At 38.5% G+C, this 21,713-nt stretch overlaps 1 protein-coding gene and 1 long non-coding RNA gene across 4 annotated transcripts in view; one reads left to right on the top strand and one right to left on the bottom strand.

Moving 5' to 3' along the window:
• Positions 1-21,713, bottom strand: part of LOC110050108 (protein mesh-like) — a 55,181-nt gene that overhangs the window by 27,156 nt on the left and 6,312 nt on the right. For all 3 annotated transcript variants that reach the window (XM_020755987.2, XM_020755986.2, XM_020755988.2), the window contains exon 2: positions 108-401. In XM_020755987.2, coding sequence (XP_020611646.2) covers positions 108-401 — 294 coding nt within the window. The remainder of the gene's footprint in view (positions 1-107; positions 402-21,713) is intronic.
• LOC149108272 (uncharacterized) lies at positions 13,777-18,178 on the top strand. Its single transcript, XR_016209049.1, has 4 exons — positions 13,777-14,406; positions 15,788-15,926; positions 16,841-16,909; positions 17,417-18,178. It is a non-coding gene; the product is annotated as an uncharacterized LOC149108272 (long non-coding RNA).

Consider the following 21,713-nt stretch of genomic DNA (forward strand, 5'->3'; position numbering starts at 1 on the left):
GTGTACTGTGTCTTCTACACCAAGGAGCCTAAATTTCAGATGGAGCAACTAATATATTTTCTTCTGAACACCTTTTATTCTGTGTCTGAATATGGTTTCACCTTTACCTTGCTTTTGGCGCTTCCACTAGCTCCATAGAATGCAACCCTATCCCAGGTCGCTATAAAAATCCACGTTGCGGAGAACTTTTGAAGAGCCAGGAAGGCTCGGCGAACATCAACAGTAGCCCGCTGTAGTAACACAGGGTCTGTGGACTCCCTGTATGAGACTGTTCCTCCATTCCTGGTATCTACATCACCCCAGAATGGAGAAATAAGTCGTCGCTCATCCCCCAAGGGGAAGGGAGCTGGGGTGTACTGACTTACCCCTACTAGAAATGATACAACTCCATTTGTGTTCACCTGAAACAGGCAAGGAAAAGAATTTTTTTTTTGTTCAGATGTGAAAGTTGTTCCATTTCCCTACCAACTTTATGCTTGCAAATGACACATCACCAGTCAAATCAATACTAAGGATGCATTTCTTTGGGGTGATCGAGATCAGGATCAGTGATCCAAGATCACTCAGATCATGGTGCATCAAAGAAACCGATGAATCCACTCTAGTCACAGATTCATCGGTTCCTTTGATGCACTACGATCCGAGTGATCTTGGATCGCTGATTCTCATCCAGATCATCCCAAAGGAACGCACCCTTAATTCATCTCTCGCTTTCTGATTGGTTCCCTGAATCTTGGTTAGTCTGTCAGTCATTTACAACCAAGCTAAAAAGAGTTTTACCTCAGGAAAAAGATGGAGGGAGAATTGAAAGTGGCAAAATTTCGTTTTTCTGTTGCAAAACATGGTTAACTTAACTAACCATGTAATACACAAAGTTTGATACAAACTATCCAATTGAAAATTATAAGACTTACAATCTACAACAACAGTGACTCAATGAAAACAACAAATTATGAAAGAGTGAGACAATCTCAGATAGTGCAGAGTGTAATGTATAGCACTGACACAGTTCCTAAATAACCCCTGCCATTCACTCCTGGTTTGTATTGACCTTGCTGGTTAAATAATACATTGAAGTAGCCAACGTGACAATTTTACTTTTCACGCCAATGTTTGTAACTTGTTACTTTTGTTTTCCTCGCAAAGGTATGTAACATGAAACTCTTGTTTTCTCAAAAACACACGGAAGATGTGCTTGTATTTTTATCACAGCTAGAGATAAATTTAAGAAAGTTGAATTTCAGAGGAAGAAATGGAAGAGGAATGATTGTTTTATTTAAAAACGCAAATTTTCTTTTCATCGATTAAGAAGAATGAATCTAATCATCAAATTGTCGCGGAACAGGGAGTTCTGTTGCTACCTTTCGTGTAACAACTAAACCACTTAAATTTAATACAGACTTTGTCTGATATCAATTAATACAACTGAGAAGCGTTTCAATGAGAAATTAGTTAAACTAAATGGCGATATACTTGATCGAGATTATATCCTTCATCAGTGAATGAGTCCCCATAAGCCTGATTAAATTAATTTATGCTTTCAGTGGGTGCCACAGAGTCTGCAGCAATATTTAAGCAGTTTCCTGTGGTTTTTTTTTGTTTTTTTTTTTTTTTGGACAATTTGACAAGTTTTGATGCCACTTAATGGGGAAATTTTGGCTGCCGAGATATGAAGTTTTTGGTCCTTCTGATAGTCAGAGATAATTAAAGGATGAAATAAATGCACTGGTGTAGTTTGGAAACAACAGATGATATTTCTTGAACCATAGGCATAATTCCAAAAGATACACAGTCACAGTAGTGGTCTTGGATCACGCTGTTAAAGGATGCTAGAATGCATGCGTATAACATGTTAAGGTTACCGTATACCTTCAGGGGTGTCTCGCATCCAAGCAATGTAGCGCGTCCGATTTAAGCTGTAGATACCTAAACTCCTATATCAAATTAAAGCTTATAGAGCTGGCTATCAAACCTTACCAAAAATTTTGAAATAAAATGAATTACCGATTTTTTCACGGCCACTAAATGCAAGCGTCCTTATCACCTTTTGGAAGCTACAAGTCAAAGTGAATTTTGTTTTTCACCAATTTAATTTTTTTCCTCGGTTTCAGGACAAAAAGCGCTAAAAAAGCGTGTCTGCGTTTTTCCATATTCAATTGCAGTAAAAAGTTACAGAACATTTTCGAAATAGGATTTAAAAAATGTGAAGTGATCATACAAAAATCGCTCTCAGAGAAAAAGTATTTCGAAATAAACAATTTGCAGAAACATTTTTGTTTTTTATATGTTAATCTAGCTACTGTCCAAATTTGAGGGCAAACAAACAATTTCCTTTTGAGTTGAAACTCTTTAAAGTGTCTGCTTCAGGAGAAAAAATTTATTCGAGAAAACAGCGCTAAGAAAAATATCTTGCCTCGCAAACAAACTCGGCCCAGAAACGCCTTCAACTGGGTTCTCAGATCACTGAGCCAATCAGTGCTTGGAAAATTTACTGCCATTAACTGGCGGTGAAATTTACGCGTGAATCTCCAAAAAAATGTTGCGTTTCACGAGTCTATCTTTTTGTCGAGGGTCGAGGGTCGAGGCTAATATTTTTTTTTCTGAGTTTTTTTTTAATTTATTTTTTTGATTTTTCAAATGACACAAATCGTAGGAGTTGTGAATCAGAGGCTTGCCAACCCCATTAACTACATTGAAGTGTGTTTGCTTTGTCATTAACATCAAACCTAATTTGGTAAAATGTTGGCGTGACTTCCTGTCACACGATCAGGCGAACTTTTCAATAAATTTTCTGAAGTGCATGCCGTAACTACACTGTAACTACTAGCTATTACAAGGGAAGAGCTCGGTGGACAAAACGTTCAAAAAAGGTCTTACCGTCGCTTGCAACTGCCGGTCAATCAAAATTCAAAGTTTTGACAATCAAACTTCAAAGTTTACCTGCCTCTCTGCAAACACTTGAAGAGGAGCAAAGTCAGCAACGCGAACGGGCATTTTGTCTTTTGCAGTTTTGAAAATGAGAATGAATTATAGGAAATCAATAGAGGAATTTCTGTCGGATATTGACTGTGATCTTTTACAATATGCAGGGGAATTAAGGAAGAAAGGCTGGGTTCACCTCAACATTGTCAGCGCGGTATCTAGCTGAAGATGATCTTCATTTTCTCCCTGAAGGCCACAAAAGGTAACAAAAGACTAGTCTTGAACATGATTGCTCGGCTAACAACGCCTGAGAGAGTAAAAAGAAGCTTGAAATGTCAAACAGCATCAACACAGCAGTTACAAAGCCCTGAATCAAATTTAAGGTCTCCACGTCGGGCTGAACTGAACAATGATGCAAACGAGTATCGAGTACCGAAAACGAGCGACGTTTCTCTTCCGACAAGTAGACGTCAGTCACTCAGCCCACGTGAAAGGTTCATTGAGGAAAAGACAGGGGCACCTTTCGGTAAATTATCTGTTTGGAAGGCCTTTAATCCCCTCTGATTTTCTGAAGAGAACTGTCACCTCGAGCTGTCATGATATGAGAAATTTCATGTCTGTTGTTTTCGAATTGTAAAAAATGTCGTTTTGGGTACCGAAAAAAGGTCAGCTATCATTTTCGGAAAGGCGACAAGACCTAAGGTTTTCGGGGAATGGACAAAAAAGCCCTAATAAATTCGAGAATACTCAAGTTCCCCTAGAATAACCCAACAGATAAAATCTTTTTAGCTCAACCTAAAATTATTTTAACATACAGAGCTTTAAAATTAAAAGTACTCCAGATAGCCTAAAACAACGTTTAAAAGCATTTGAGAGAAACCAGTCGTTGGCTAACCCTGAAAAGAGGCAAGAATTAAAGTTTAAACTTAAGGAAGCAAGCACTAAAAGATAAGAACTTGAAGAAACCTGTACCAAGATAAGAGACGCAGCTCAGTTCTGTGCTTGGAAATACCGGTCAACGCTATGCAAGCTAAATTGTCATGAAAGAAATCACACAGTTCGCACCTGCCGAATGGCAAAATGTGAGTCAGTGTTTTTCTGTGGATAGTTGAGTAGGCATCCAGATGAAAAACAGGATTTTCAAGAGAAAAAAAGGGAAATAGCAGCATTAGAAACGGCTGCCGCGAAAATAGAACTGGATTTGAACTGGCTTTCTCCCGAGTGAAAGTAGTTCTTTGAGTAAACACGTAGAGGAAGTTTTGCTTGAAAAGTTTCTCCATGAATACGTTTAATATGTTTTAAATTGCTCTATTTATTTCCTATCACTCATTCTGACCAGGTATGAAATACTAGGTGGAAGATTGTATTCATCAAGTTTGAAGGATGTAGTTTAGCTGGAGGACACTCAGTTAATTTTGCAAAATTTCCATACATTTGTCTGTATTTTTTCCCCGCGAAGTGCATCCACCCGGCCAAATTTACAGACAAACATATAGAAAATTAGAAAAATAAACCAAGTGTCTTCTAGCCAAGCTACATCCTTTAAACGTGGTCAATAAGCTCGCAAATCTCACAGACGTTTTTCATCGCGACCAATCGCAAAGCCCTGCAAGTTTACCAAAGGAGAATGGTAATTTAGATCGCAAAACTCAGAGATATTTTTTTTGACAGCGAATTTACCAAAGGAAGAAAATAGCCGTAAATTTGCTTCCAAAGCTTCCATCGCCTCCAGATTTCACCTACAGTTCCTGTTTGATAGATGGCAAAGGAATATTTCTCATCGCGGCCTGTCAATAACACTGGAAAACAATGAAGCCAACACTCCACGAAATCGCATTGGTAGTAACACGACCTAAACCATTACAGCGACATGGAAAAAAAGGTACACAAACGAAGCCAGGGAAGGCATTGTTATTTCTTTTCCACAGTGAAAAATTTTGAAGCTAAAAATGTGAAATTCGAAGCGAGTGGGGCACTTTGACACAACATTGTCACTATCAATACAAATATTAATGCGAACCACATTTTGTTATCCCTATGTGTTATCTTTTTGTTGAAGAAATTACAACTGCAAAACTTAATGTTTAGATTTATTTCTACGTGGATAGCCATTCAAAAGTTGATGGCATTAGTACATCGGCCAAAGCATCCAGCGTGATGAAGTCACACGAAAAACCAGACTTTGAATGTTATAGAAGGTTATAGATAAATAATCAGGTCTGTGATACAGTGGAACCCCGTTAATACGGACACCAAAGGGACATGATAAAGTGTCCGCATTATCGGGGTGTCCGTATTAAGCGGGCTAATTTAAAAGAAAATATATGCGCTTTTTAGTTGTCGGGACAAAGAAAACTGTCTGTTATAAGCAGGTGTCCGTAGAGCGGGGTTTCACTGTTTATTATGAAACTCTCGACATGGGACCCAAAAAGATATCTGAATCGAGAAGACTACATTTAACCAAATCGGGGAAGAACATGTAGACCAGACTCGACTGAGCGGCAGAAATCGAGCCTACAGCAAGGAGTAAAACAACAAACCCAGAAAAAAATATTACCCTCTACCCTCAACCCTCGACATGGGACCCTAGACCCTCGACCCTTGACAAAAGATAGACTCATTGTAAATAAACGAATTGTTAAACTACAGAAAAGTAGTTGTGTTGGGTAAGGACATACATCTTAGTGTGTAGAGATGTTTTTGTTTCCGATAGGTTGATGGAATGGCCGAACGACAGGAATCAAACACGTCTAGTGAGGACTGTTGTTGTTTTGGAAGGTATAATGAATTGTTTTTAATTACTTATTAACATTCTAACTTTCGAGTCGTGCAATTGTCCGTGCCGTAATTAAGAAAATTCAATCAGAATTATTGTCGGTAAATGATTCTCAGTTTCAGTATAACTTCATTCCATGACTTTCTAATATATAAAGCTCAGATGGAATGCCAGCTACTTGAGTGGGTATTGCAATAATTTAAAGTGATTTACAACATAACCACGCAATCCTCCAATTTATGTTAAGTAGCTAAATGGGTGACTGAGGGCCATTTCCATTCGACTGAAAAATTCCGACAGAGAGCATGCATGAATGAAGTGACTCAGCGACACCGAAAAATAAAATGGAACAGAAATTCCTGGGAAGAAATCTACAGGACTTTTTGTGAGCGCATTCTAAATATACACTGATTGAGACCTGAAGCAGGTATAAGACAAGATAGCAGATGAGTAGCACAGATATAAAAATAGATATACAAAAGTTTAAGAGCTCATTTTCTCAAGTTTTTCTTCCCCTTCAATGCTTCCTTCTGATAATGTTTCACTCTGTTCCTTTTGTAGTCCTCATTCCTGACAGTAAAGATGAACTTTTCGCCATTCTAGTCTGTTTGGTGCAATTCTTGTGTTAATTATGAACATCACCCCATTTCAGATAAGATTGTTCGGCCAATGATAGGGTCTCTAAATTGATTAAATTCATTGTGTGTTTCTTTAAGTAAGTACGTCTTTTTCCCTAGAAAGATGTTTTCATTGGGTTCTACCACCTTTTAAGCATTTGATGGATCTGATACGAACTAAAGCCGCCAATAATTAAATGTATGGACTACACTAGATAATATTGTTGATCGTAGTATTTCAGTAGTGTCTGGGTAACACCGTTCATTCGTGGATCTGTTTAGACCTTCAACACGTTCTGGCCTTGGTCACAGATTGCTAAGGTTTGAAGCTTTCAAGTTGTTAACAACTGTTGTTGTGAATGTACTTTAATCTTTGTAACAGCTTTCGTTTGGACTCTGTGTAACGGATCGGAAGCAGACAATTTTATGTATTGTTGTTCTTGTTAAGATATTTGTGCTCAACAGGAGGGAGAACTTTGTGTAAATAGAAAATTCTAACGTGTTAAAAAATATAAATATTTTCTGTTTCTGTGATTGTAGAGTTCTTGAACCGACACTAAGAGATATCGTGTCATGTGTTGGTTGAAATGTCTTTTACTGCTTTGTACCACATGAATGTCAAACTGTTGTTATTGTGATCGTCTGGGTTTTGGATGTCTCGTTTAAATGTTGCATATTGCTGGGAAATTTATTTGCTGGGAATATAGTTTTGGTCGGAGACAGCTTTACCGATATTTTGCTCTCGCCCCGATTATCACGTGGCCATACTTTATTTTACAATTAGAAAACAGCCCTAAGAAAATATGCACGCTGATTGGTTAAAAATGGTGTTCCTATTAAACATTTAGATTATTCGCTCTCAATTTCTGCGCTGCGCCCTCGTCAACTATCACACATAGAAATCAAGAGCGAATAATCTAATTGTTTTAGTATAAATCTAATAGTCGTTCAAAACTTTAATCGAAATTCTATTCACAGACACTTCGAAAATGTTAAGAAGCGGCCCTCAGCGCATGCTGCTACATTACTCACTATCTATCACAGAATAGACAGTGAGTAGTGTAGCCAATCAGAGAACGGCATTCGTGATAGAACACTCGTAAATTTATATTAAAACTCGATAGAAACACGGGACGATGTCCATGTCTTTAAATTCTCTTCTAAGGTATTTAGAGTGTTTATGAGGACGATAAGTCATGGCAATAGGGACCTTAAGATACTGGACGCGGCGGCGTTGAAGAACGCGGTCACGTCCGAGAGGGCATGGGTAGTAACCGCCACCTTTGTGCGGGAAAAAGAAACCTTAAGATTTGCGTTGTACAAGCGGCGGCCGAAACAAGTCATAACAACAAACAGGTTCAGTCAGAGAATCAGGCGGTTTCGTTGTCATGACGTCGTTTACGAAGACCCGAGAGCTTTTAGCAGGAGCCTATTTGGCCGACATCATTTCTGACGAAGAATTCGTGCTCCTCTATGACTGCAGCTTTTCAAAGAACTTAGAATTACCGTAGGAAGAGTACGAAAGATTTGACCTTGAAGAAGTGGCAGATTCAGAGTGTAGAGCGGTCCTAACTTGCCACAGATTAGTTTCACACGATAAAAATCAAGGTGAAATAAGAAATAAAGCAATACTCTGTGCGAGGAAATTTCCACAGATTTAGCAGCTTTTCGGATTTCTTTCTGAAGACTTGACGCTCATTTTTCCCTCTATATGCTCGTTAAAACTGAATTATGAAAACAAAATTGAACCAAACAGTTTAGGAATCTATTTCTTTATAATAATGTTTACAAATTTTGTTATTTTAAGGGAAAAGTCGGAAAATAACTCACCTTTCTAAGAGGCCGCCAAAATGAACTTCGGCGCCGCCACAACTGAGGTGAAGGCCGTCAAGTGGCGTGACATTTATGCAAATTGCATTGAAGACCTTGCGAATTTACTTCCGGTTGCCGTCGTCCTAGGCCGCGTCCTGGGTATCTTAAGGTCTGAGTGGAGTCCAATTCGGTCTGTTATCACAAGAGTAATAACAAAATCGGACGACCGCGCAGCGGGAGTCCGATTTGTTTATCACGAGTATGATTACAGACCAAATTGGACGACACGAAGTCTTATTACCAATTAATCATAAAAATTACAATTTCCGAGAAAAGAGGAACAGCCAACTTATGAAAGAAAGGGAAAAGGAAAAATATAAATACCTACAAAGGAGATGTAAACATTCTAAGGCCACCGCGCCTCCTACCGGCAATTAGACACCAAAAACAGAAAAGCAAGCGCGCGTGCGCAAGCATGTAACTACAACTTTGAATGTGATTGACTACAACATTGAATGGAGTCTATCTTTTTGTCGAGGGTCGAGGGTCGAGGGTCGAGGGTCGAGGGTCGAGGGTCGAGGGTCGAGGGTCGAGGGTCGAGGGTCGAGGGTCGAGGGTCGAGGGTCGAGGGTCCCATGTCGAGGGTCCCATGTCGAGGGTCCCATGTCGAGGGTCCCATGTCGAGGGTCGAGGGTAGAGGGTAATATTTTTTTCTGGGTTTGTTGTTTTACTCCTTGCTGTAGGCTCGATTTCCGCCGCTCAGTCGAGTCCGGTCTACATGTTCTTCCCCGATTTGGTTAAATGTAGTCTTCTCGATTCAGATATCTTTTTGGGTTCCATGTCGAGAGTTTAATTATATATCACAGACCTGATTATTTATCTATAACCTTCTATAACATTCAAAAAGTCCGGTTTTTCGTGTGACTTCATCACGCTGGATGCTTTGGCCGATGTACTAATGCCATCAACTTTTGAATGGCTATCTGCGTAGAAATAAATCGAAACATTAAGTTTTGCAGTTGTAATTTCTTCAACAAAAAGATAACACATGGGGATAACAGAATGTGGTTCGCGTTAATATTTGTATTGATAGTGACAATGTTGTGTCAAAGTGCCTCACTCGCTTCGAATTTCACATTTTTAGCTTCAAATTTTTCACTGTGGAAAAGAAATAACAATGCCTTCCCTGGCTTCGTTTGTGTACCTTTTTTTCCATGTCGCTGTAATGGTTTAGGTCGTGTTACTACCAATGCGATTTCGTGGAGTGTTGGCTTCATTGTTTGTATAGGTAATCATACGGTTTCGAGTTCAATTTGGAATTAATTTGCACGAGTGAGTTTTTCAAAAAGCTGAAATTGCACGAGCCGCTTCGGCGAGTGTAATTTCAGCTTTTTGAAAAACTCACAAGTGCAAATTAACTCCAAATTGAACGAGAAAAACCGTATGATTACTTATTAATAATATAAAGGTGAAAAAATTCGCGCGGAGGAAGTGCCGGAAGATCTTTCTTGAAGCCATTTTTTCTCAGCAAAAAATTTTTGTCATCATTTTACGTGATATCATTTTCTTAGAAAAGTTCCTATTTTCTTTCAGTCAATCATAATCCAGAATTTCGATGTGTAATTTGCACTGGTGTTACACTTTTTGCACTGATGTTACACTTTTTGCACTGTGTTACACTTGAACTGCACTGCTCTTAACCAATCAGAATCGAGTAATTTTTTCATGTGTATTATTATCCAGTGTTATTGACAGGCCGCGATGAGAAATATTCCTTTGCCATCTATCAAACAGGAACTGTAGGTGAAATCTGGAAGCGATGGAAGCTTTGGAAGCAAATTTACGGCTATTTTCTTCCTTCGGTAAATTCGCTGTCAAAAAAAATATCTCTGAGTTTTGCGATCTAAATTACCACTCTCCTTCACTAAACTTGCAGGGCTTTGCGATTGGTCGCGATGAAAAACGTCTGTGAGATTTGCGAGCTTATTGACCACGTTTAAAGGATGTAGCTTGGCTAGAAGACGCTCGGTTTATTTTTCTAATTTTCTATATGTTTGTCTGTAAATTTGGCCGGGTGGATGCACTTCGCGGGGGAAAAAATACAGACAAATGTATGGAAAATTAGCAAAATTAACTGAGCGTCCTCCAGCTAAACTACATCCTTCAAACTTGATGAATACAATCTTCCACCTAGTATTTCATACCTGGTCAGAATGAATGATAGGAAATAAATAGAGCAATTTAAAACATATTAAACGTATTCATGGAGAAACTTTTCAAGCAAAACTTCCTCTACGTGTTTACTCAAAGAACTACTTTCACTCGGGAGAAAGCCAGTTCAAATCCAGTTCTATTTTCGCGGCAGCCGTTTCTAATGCTGCTATTTCATTTTTTCTCTTGAAAATCCTGTTTTTCATCTGGATGCCTACTCAACTATCCACAGAAAAACACTGACTCACATTTTGCCATCCGGCAGGTGCGAACTGTGTGATTTCTTTCATGACAATTAAGCTTGCATAGCGTTGACCGGTATTTCCAAGCACAGAACTGAGCTGCGTCTCTTATCTTGGCACAGGTTTCTTCAAGTTCTTATCTTTTAGCGCTTGCTTCCTTAAGTTTAAACTTTAATTCTTGCCTCTTTTCAGGGTTAGCCAACGACTGGTTTCTCTCAAATGCTTTTAAACGTTGTTTTAGGCTATCTGGAGTACTTTTAATTTTAAAGCTCTGTATGTTAAAATAATTTTAGGTTGAGCTAAAAAGATTTTATCTGTTGGGTTATTCTAGCGGAACTTGAGTATTCTCGAATTTATTAGGGCTTTTTTGTCCATTCCCCGAAAACCTTAGGTCTTGTCGCCTTTCCGAAAATGATAGCTGACCTTTTTTCGGTACCCAAAACGACATTTTTTACAATTCGAAAACAACAGACATGAAATTTCTCATATCACGACAGCTCGAGGTGACAGTCCTCTTCAGAAAATCAGAGGGGATTAAAGGCCTTCCGAACAGATAATTTACCGAAACGATCCGCTGGGTGCCCCTGTCTTTTCCTCAATGAACCTTTCACATGGGCTGAGTAACTGACGCCTACTTGTCGGAAGAGAAACGTCGCTCGTTTTCGGTACTCGATACTCGTCTGCATCATTGTTCAGTTCAGCACGACGAGGAGACCTTTTTCCGTGCAGGAGATTTTAAATTTGATTCAGGGCTTTGTAACTGCTGTGTTGACACTGTTTGACGCTTCAAGCTTCTTTTTACTCTCTTAGGCGTTGTTAGCCGAGCAATCATGTTCAAGACTAGTCTTTTGTTACCTTTTGTGGCCTTCAGGGAGAAAATGAAGATCATCTTCAGCTAGATACCGCGCGGACAATGTTGTGGTGAACCCTGGCCTTTCTTCCTTAATTCCCCTGCATATTGTAAAAGATCACAGTCGATATCCGACAGAAATTCCTCTATTGATTTCCTATAATTCATTCTCATTTTCAAACTGCAAAAGACAAAATGCCCGTACGCGTTGCTGACTTTGCTCCTCTTCAAGTGTTTGCGGAGAGGCGGTAAACTTTGAGGTTTGATTGACCGGCAGTTGCAAGCGACGGTAAGACCTTTTTTGAACGTTTCGTCCACCGGGCTCTTCCCTTGTAATAACTAGTAGTTACTGTGTAGTTACGGCATGTACTTCAGAAAATTTATTGAAACGTTCGACTGATCGTGTGACAGGAAGTCACGCCAACATTTTACCAAATTAGGTTTGATGTTAATGACAAAGCAAACACACTTCAATGTAGTTAATGGGGTTGGCAAGCCTCTGATTCACAACTCCTACGATTTGTGTCATTTGAAAAAATAAAAATAAAAATAAAAAAAAAACTCAGAAAAAAATATTACCCTCGACCCTCGACCCTCGACACGCGACCCTCGACACGCGACCCTCGACCCTCGACCTTCGACAAAAAGATAGACTCGCGTTTCGCAATGCACTCAAGGCGGAGAGATAATTTTTCTGCAGCTGGGTTTTTCTTGAAGCTGGTTTGGCAAAATGAGGAAGACGAAAAAGGATACGAACGTTAGAGTAGCTGGGCGACGAGAACAAACTAAAGAAAGCGCGGCAGAGCAAATGTGCATGGATAATATTCCAATGGATCTCAATGAGTTGGACGATTCATCGGTATCGAACTCAACAAAAGAGCCACTGTAAACATCGCTGTTATCGCTGTCGAGTTCCCAAATTTTACACAACCTTTGTCTTCTCCTGACTCGATCTTTTTGCCCGCTTGATACGTCCGTAGCTTCATCCGCGAGGCCAACTTTCGCTTCTTCACTCATTGATGTATTTTCATTCATTCTTCGCTTTTTCGAACTGGTCAACGGAGTTTTCCGTGGTCCATGTTTACTTATAACTTAATAGAATTACATCTAATACGAAAAATGTTTGGATTAACAATGCTGATTAACTGAGTAGCCAGCCAATTCGTGGTATCCATATCGGTAATATTCCCGCGAAAGTAGTCTCGGTTGATTGCATACACGTTATAGGGCTGTCAATCAAGAGGGAACTTTTACTTCCGGCCATAACGTAAAACCTCCATTTCTCCGCCAATATTAGGTTTTTTTCAATTTTGTTTTCAGAAATTAGAGATTACTCTTCGACCATTACTTTGAACCAAAAATCCAACTTTGAGAAAAATTGCCGATCTGAAGGTATACTGTAACCTTAAGGTTCTACCAAGAGGAAAAGCACTCAACGTTAGTATCTGATCTTGTATGAGATGTATCTTCCACCTCATACGTATTTGACACTAACGCTTATTAATCAGTGCACATGCGTTTAGAGCAAATATTGGTTTTGTTCTAATGTGAAAAGTACCACAAAGAAAGCACGGGGTTTTCTGAAACAAATATACAGCTTTGTGCAATATTCAAAGAAGTAGAGTACTACATATTTTACGTGGTGCTCACAAGTCCCTACCCCATCCCATCCCCCTTACTGCAAACCTAATTAACTGGCGCGCTTTCGTAATTTTCTCAGTCATTAATAAATGAGTAATCGTCTATATAAATTAGCGGCACAAAATTAGTCTTACACTTCAGAGAGGTTTGCTGTTTGTTGTTCTTTGACTTCTTTACTCTAGTGCACTTGGTCGATTCTGAGCCCTTGATCATGAGTTTCGTCTTACCTCGCTGAATCAGCATATAAACTTCCAGGAACGCATTTTTTGTACCTCCCCGTAAACATTTATCGTTTGTTTCAATTTTCCACGATATGGAAGACTGACATGCAAAAGATTATTGTGCGACGATACGTTCGGAAGAGAATCCTGCCTCTGACTTCTCTGACCCGTCTCCCACTGCCTCTCACACTCTCTCTCCCTTGCCAGGGTCCCACGTCACAAATTTTTACCGCGTTTTCAAATCATCACGTCATTTAGATCAAACTGAAATGTCCGCATCCTTTAGTCGAAATTATGTTTGAGTTCGAATGTAAAAAACATAGGCACGCAAGGCGTGCGAGAGTTATCTTTTTCACGGCACGAAAAATTGGATTTACTCTAAATTTGATCCTGATCAAAGTCGAAGTCAAATATGATCATAGCTTTGATCCAAACTTTGACGCGCGTCAAATGTGTGTCAAAAATGTCATGACTTTGCCGATACATTTGATCCATGACAAAGAGGAGGGCAAATGTGATTTTAACTTTGACTCCACCTTTGACCCACGTAAAAGGGGGAATCAAATATCTTATGGATTTGCCATACATTTGATCCCTGCCAAAGGCGAGGTCAAACATGTCAATAACTTTGACTACAGTTTTGACGTGCGTTAAAGGCGTTCAAAGACACCACGGCTTTGCATACCTTTGATCTCTTATGTCAAAGGCGTTCAAAGGCGGCATGGCTTTGTACAACTTTGATCCTACGTCATGTCATGTCAAAGGCGAGGTCAAATATGGCCATATCTTGCGACTCCGCTTTTAACGCCCTAATAACCTGCGTTTTCGTATTTTTTTTTTTTCTGTTTTAACGATAAAATGAAAGCTTGCTTTTTTGCCAATGTGTATTTTTTTAATAAAAAAGTTTTCACTTGACCTGGAGGTGGCACAACGAAACAACTCGAAAACAGCGGGAAAACGCAGCTGCCAGCGGCTTCCCGCATTTTCTGGCCAATCAGAATAAAGGGAATAAAGGTCAACGAAGTCGGCTGTGAGGAAAGCAGACATTTTTCTTCATTTGGCTTCATTATGGCGGCTTTGGTGAAATTTTCGTTGTGTTTTGGACCAGGAAAAGGTAAGTCTTTGAATTTCGTTCATTTTTTTCAATGTTCAGAGAATAACGGAGTTTAAAAAGTAAATTAAACGCAGCAATGGCTACATAAAGAGCTGTGAATTGCGTATATTTATGGCAAGACAGATCCTCGGCAGTGAAAACAATTTGGTCGAAGATTAATTGCACTTGACTGAATCACAGTTGATCGGCAAAGCTCTTCGTTAAGAAAGACCAAACTTTATTTTCAATTCACATATACTTATTTACAAAAGTTGACAAAGATAATTTTTTTTTTCTCACTCAGAGTCAAGTCTTGTGCATTAAATTGAAGTGTCTGTCATAGCATAGATTTTAGCATGATCAGTGCTTGAAATAAACGTAACTTAAGAATTAAGCTTAAACTTAACTCTATTTACGTATAAATTGTTGTGCATAATGCCTCTGGTAATTTCTGAGCTTAAACAATTCCCTTGAAAGAAAGCTCATGTCAATATAAAGGAAATTTGTATTGAAGGAAAAACTCAGTCAGCCATGCATGACAGTCCATCACGACCTGACTTAATTATCATATTCATTATACCATTAAAAGAGTTGTTGACTCTGAAAATTTAATCTATGGATAAGTTTCTGCTTTTGTCTCTAGTTACCATTCTATTGAAAAAAAGCTCTGTTTGTTGCCACAGTTGAAATTATGATGATATTTGTTCATTAATGTTGATAAATGACTTCACTGGGTTGAATTTAACAAATTGCATGTGGTTTAGTGTGGTCTGTACTCTTATCGACAATGATATGCATCATCACAGTGGTCAAAATGTTGTGGAGTAAAAATATGTAAAAATATTTTTTGTATCAGGCTTATGGATCAATCATTTGGAACTCCACTATCTCCTGCCCAACCACCCCCCCCCCCCCCCCCACCCCAAACCTGCCAGGCATTTGACATTTTGAACTGTCTCCAGGGCTAAGAATGGTGTCATACCAGGTGATCAAACGCACCTACCCTGTGATATTTGCAAAACTGAGTAATAGATATGTAGATTGAGTGTCAACCGAGGTGTCGATGGAGTGTTGATTGAATATCGATCGGGTGTTGATAGAGTGTCAATTTAGAGGATCAATCAAGGGTATCGATCGACACTCGACCACTGATGCCTTTAGTACACGTAATCCAGCTTATCTTTAGTAGGTGAAATTGTTACAATGTTTGATAAAAAATCAAACTTGCCATTAGTTGCAAATTAAAAAGCTGACCCCATAATAATATTATTATGTGACCTCTCTGGACAATACCAGCAGTTTTAGAGTTTCATGTCTTGGTCTTTTGAGCAGTAGACAACTAAATGCCAATAAATATGTGACTAGTGGAAATTTGCTTATGAATGTTGTTTTTATCCTTCAGCTAGCCACTCTAGAAGAACTGAAGAAATTAACAATAAATTCTGGGAGAGGATACAATATACAACTCTGTAGTTCATAGTCAACTCAGATGCAGTTAAATCATGCAATGCTCCAAAGTGTGCAAACATCAGAACATTTTGGTAAGTAAAAGGCTGGAATATTCATTTGTTATTTCTATATTTTGTAGCATAGACCATCTTATAATTTCTTCAGCCACAACTTTTAATATCTTTTTCCAGCAAAGAAAGGATATAAATAGATTTTGAAAACCTGGCTATAGCTTATTAATATTATTTTAATTGATCATTTTTATTACAGTCTCACTCTGTGAAAAAAAAAGTTGTTTCTTTTTGGTTCATTTAAGGGCAAGTGAGGAAATGTTGTCTTTCTTAAGGGACAAATATATCAACTGGCTCGCCTGGATGAAAATTAAGTAATTAAAATGTTATTGAAAACATGCAAGGGGTGGGAATCTTTTTGGTAAATGAATCAAAGTTGCAGAATGTTGCAAACCAGTCTCGGGAAATGTTGGTTTTTGACTGGTAAAAGCTGAGTTTTGAATCTAAATTTTGAGTGGTTGTCTGCAATATTGACTGTTTTGGTTTGGCCATCAGGTTTCCAAACCAAATTTTTCCAAGCAAAATTAATAATATGGTTAATTCATAACTATTGATGGGATCAGTAGAGAATTTAAGGCGTAGAGGATTTGATAATAACTTAGTAAAAGTAAATTGACAAAGACATTTATTTGCTTTTACTCAATTGAAAATTTTGTTGGCAAATTTGACTGGATAATAGCCATTTCTCTCTATGAGATGCGGCTGCACTGGGAATCATAGTGGTTGTATTCATCATCTTGGACTGGATTTTTGTTTCAATGAATGAGCCATGCGATTCCATGCAGGCATGTCTCATGTTAAATTATTTAATTTCAGGAATTTTTTTCAGTGGAAAAAAGTGTACAAGTAGTTGCTAACTGTTTACTAATCAAATGTGCAATTATTTTGATATGTTTATATGCTCCTTTTCACATATGATCTACAATGAAAATAAGGAAAAAGATTACACTACTGAACATGAAGAGATCTGTGGAAATTACACAGGAACAGCAATATTCCCAAAGGTGTGTGTATTCCTCATTTCTTGTCACAGTTTATGTCAGATTTGTTGATTTTTAGATTGCTATTCTGCAACCATAAAAGATCTTTGTTGTAAGAGGTCTGTAAGATGTCTTTAAGAGACAGGCAGACAGATGGACTGGTAAACTGGCTCTGGGCTTTTTGTTTATTTGTGCCAAGCTGTGCACTTTTAAAATGACCCCAAGTCTTTGTTCTCTTATGAAATTCTAGCTGGGGATAACCCTTGTTCAGCTGGTGAAATTAGCTTGTTAAACTGGCTCTTAATGACGTACCTGTGTGACCAAATCTCTGAGTAGAGTGGAGAGAAATACAAAAAAAAAGGCTACTATTGACAGAAGCACAAACTATTCGGAGGAGGAGTAATGATCTGATTGGTCACGTTTTATTAATGTGATATTAACAAAAACTATAGGCAAACTTTAAGGAATAGAATGCCAAGATTCACCCTTAATATTCATTTCCAACGTTTTTGTCTGTTTGCTTCTGTTTAGACAAATGCGGACAAGCAGTGGTCGACAGGATGGACTTATCCAGTGAAGATACATTGATTAATTTCGTCAACGCCTTAGACTTTGTCAAAATGTGTCTTCCCTAGAAGTCATGGGTATTTAGTTGGCATTGACCCCCAACAAGGCAGTTTAACCACTTTGATGAGAAAGAAGTGGAAAACACTGTGTTCCATTCCACTTATAATGCAAGAATGAGCAAGTGCAAGAAGCAGAAAAGGAGAACTGCCAAAACATAAGGAGTTCCATGCAACGGACTGTATGTGCCATCTGGAAAGGACGCTTATACACTAGTTGACTTTTGTGCGAAGTTTGCTATATCTTTCCCGAAATTTTGCGATTGTCTTCCCTATTGTCTAGTCTGGTCTAGTAAATTTAAGGAACTGAGAATTTAGCCATAGTACTTCAATGTTAGATAAATGCACTTTGTACCATGGAAGATTTGTTGACTGTTGTTTTCACGATAGACAGAACAATGTTTTCCTTATGGTCAGTCTCATTACGTGTAGTTTGAAACCAAGCCTGTAACGTGGCTTTTTGAAACCTGAAGCCCAAAAAATTTATGTAAGGTACTTGAAGGTATTTACTCTTGATGAAAACGGGGGAAAAAATTGAAACTGAGATGAAATTGAACATATTTATTTTCTTAAAATTAGGCGCAATGATCTTTCCGGGCCGCTTTTCCGTTAACATTTGTCAATAGTTTGGTACAAAATAACCTTATTAAAGCTGATATATTCTTCAAAACTTGTCAGACATAAATCAAGAGTACGGATCTAATTGCATCTTTCGTATGCGGAGCTACAAAGCTAGTGTAGCAAGCAGAAAAAAGCGTATACGATGTGGATCGCGCGAAACGTGATCAACGGTCGCGCAGCGCGAAAGAGGAGCGCGAGCGAGAAGTTCGGGCAAGACGCGCGAGCGCGGAATGCGCAGAGTACCTTTGACAAACCTTTGGCCTGCGTCACAGGCATCTTCGACCACGTCTTTAGCAAACCTTTGACTCGAATCGCAGACAAATTTGATTACACTTTTGACCCGCCTTTGACAGTGCCCAAAGGCGTATCAAAGGATCACCTTTAACCCTAAAAACACAGGCGTTCAAAGGTGAGTAAAAACGGCCTTTCACGCCTTTGATTTGGTGGTAAAGGTTTATTCACAGATGATCTTTGATTCGCGTCACAGATCGTCAAAAGCGTGCAAAGGCGACCTTTACAAAACCTTTAACAACACATTTGACGCGCGGTAAAGGCGATTTTTCGTGCCGTGTTTGCGCACTAAAAGTCTCTAGAGATAAGAACATTTATGGGACTGAAAGTGAAGAATGATCATCGCAGTAAATTTTCTTCTTTCCAATTGCTTTAACTGGAAAATTTACTGCGATGATCATTCTTCACTTTCATCTACAACCGCAGTTCAAATATGAATTATTTCATATATACTTTACATCATTCATGGGACTGTTTACAATTATGACTTGGTTAATTTGACAAATATTTTTGGTTACGATGTACAGCAAGAAAGGAACTGGGAATGCATGATGTGTCTACGATGTTACATCGGTAATGGTAAGATAAGTAAATACAGTAGTAAGCTATTAAATTTCGCTTTAAAAAAGTATGGCTGAGTGGTTTATATTGAATGTAGAAACAGGCGAACTGAAGGCCTTGGCATTATTCATTTTAAGTTTTCGTAAGAGGGTATGGATAAAACATAGGTATGGTAAGCGCAATAACATGTAAAATATTTGACTGAACAAACTACAGTAATCTGACACGTCTCCAGATTAATGTAGATACCATCTTATTTTCTAACAGGCAGTTTGATTCGTTCTTTGCTACAACCAACACTGTGATTGGTGTGACACGCGCAAATGCATAACTCCCTCACTCACCGATTATATAGCCCTTCCAACCCCTAAGGGAAATTTTTGCTCAAAAATACCCAAGTTAAGAGAACGTTTGGCATTTTATACAAGTCGTAAGTTTACCCATTTTACACAACACAACGCAACAACACTACGTCACCAAAAATAAAAAAAAAAAAGAGAAAAAAACCTCTCTGACACGTTGAAAGTCTGATTTAATTAAATTGCACTTTAACTTGACGTCACGCAGTCTTCAAAGAACATTTAAACAGTTTTCATACTTTTTACCTTTACAAATATCGGACTGAAATGAATGCCATCAAATAAAACTATTAAACTGCTAGTGCAAAGACGTAAAAACAGTCCAGAAATGAAAGCTTCTTTTTTGTTTAATATCCTAGGAACAATAGCCGATAACTAGTAAGCTCTAATTGAATTTACTCCCATATGAAAAACAAAAGTGTTAAGTTACCATTTGTAACTAAACATAGCAAACATCTAGTGGGAACAAGTGGTGATGATTCGTCAGCTCTAATTGAATTTACTCCCTTGTGAAAAACAAGTGTGTCACATTGCCCTCTGTAACTAAAAAATAAAAATATCTCGTTATATATGCATGCAATAAGAACAAAACAATTGTTACCTGCACTTACTATTGTAAACGTTAGAACTGCTTCAAATCTAAATAGCCTCGTCTCCTCTAAAACATGTCCTAAGAACTAGAAGCGACGATTCGTGACCTCTAATTGAATTTACTCCTTGTGAAAAACAAAAGTATCAAGTTACCTTTGTAACTAAGAATAAAAATATCTCGTGCCATTAGCGTACCACGAACTCATGAACTGCTTCAAAACTCAAGACTCGTCTCGTTCGTAACTAGCCACCATTACACTGAAAATTATGCACTCTAAAACAACCCAATGTATGTATTTAACTGTCACACTCCCCTCCAAACCGGACTAAAAATCACAAACTGGCAACATACAAGTCACTCTTTATTTTTTAATTGCCAAAGTCCTTGTGTTTAATACAATAAAACGCCCAAGACTTCATATACCTCACCAAAGTTATCTTGAACAAAAATAATTTCCTTTTTCTTCTCCTACAATTCGTGCTGGTTAAAAAAAAAAAAACGAAAAAGCGAAAACCCTCATAACATTGAAGAGAAAAGGTCTAGTTTCCAGAAGTACCCAACGAGAGAAATTTCAATATCGACTTGTCGTTGCTCGGAACGAGTAAACAAGAACCATTATGATTGTAAAATCGTCACAGAATAATATCTTTTTGTTCTGTTGGGGAAATTAATCGTAGCCTCTTCGCTTTTCACATTGAAACTTATCAATGAATATTGAAATTAACGACACGCCCGGAACGATACATCACGCAAACGATTTGAGCCTGGTCACAACCTCTTCACATTCCCAGTAGTGCATTCGACCCCCCTAAAATACAATTGTTCCTATCATAGAAACCACACCAACATTTTTTTCATTCACATCTTAAACCTAGTAGTAGAGCGGCTAAGACTCATTTAATTCAAAACCTTATCTAATGGGAAAAGCTCACCCTTCATTGCATGCTCGTAGTTATATGCCAAACACTATGTTTCTTTGACTGATTATCCAATTGGAAATGATTATCAAACCCGCCCACAAAATCCTCAGCCTAGCCCACAGAAAATGTCACTCACTCACTCACTCACTCACTCACTCACTCACTCACTCATCCATTGACCCGTCCATAACATGCCCCAGACGCGCCGACTAAGAAGTATTTTTTTTTTACAAAAAACAACTCAATTATACCATTTGCCCTTGTTGGATAAGAGATGATTATGACAAACTCGGCAAATTCGCCGCACGCAGACTCCAAAGAGTTTTATCACGTGCTGCTTTAGTCGCCGCGTTACTTGCTGATCGTTGCACGGTGGAGGGCGGGGGGCAGGTTGGGGGTGAGTGGTTCATTTGTCCCGTAGGCTGCAGAGATCACGCACTTTCATTTTGACCCTCGGGAAATATTTATAACGAACTAGTAGCAATCAAAGATTATGAGTGCGTTCGACGCAGTCACTTTGATATGTATACCTTATGAGTTCACCAGCTGACTTTCAGCTTCAGTCTATTGCTAAAATCAAAGCTAAACTCCAGAATACCCGGCCACTTATTAGCATCTCATTGAATATAAGAATAGCAACTATTGTTACATACCTCGTTCTTGAAAGCACACCGGCACATGTAAATAAAGTGGCCGGGTATTCTGAAGTTGCTCCGAAATCAACATTTTTCATCAACAACCGAGGTTTTACAGACAGATATATGATAGTGTCATAATCCATACCAGTGAAGTCAGTGAAGAGGTCCACTGTATAAAACGCGATTTGTTGATACGTTGCATGACGGCGCCTGTTTCCGTAGA

This window comes from Orbicella faveolata, unplaced genomic scaffold (genome assembly GCF_042242905.1).
Source record: "Orbicella faveolata isolate gen_17 unplaced genomic scaffold, um_ofav_v1 contig_26, whole genome shotgun sequence".
Classification (NCBI taxonomy): Eukaryota; Metazoa; Cnidaria; class Anthozoa; order Scleractinia; family Merulinidae; genus Orbicella; species Orbicella faveolata.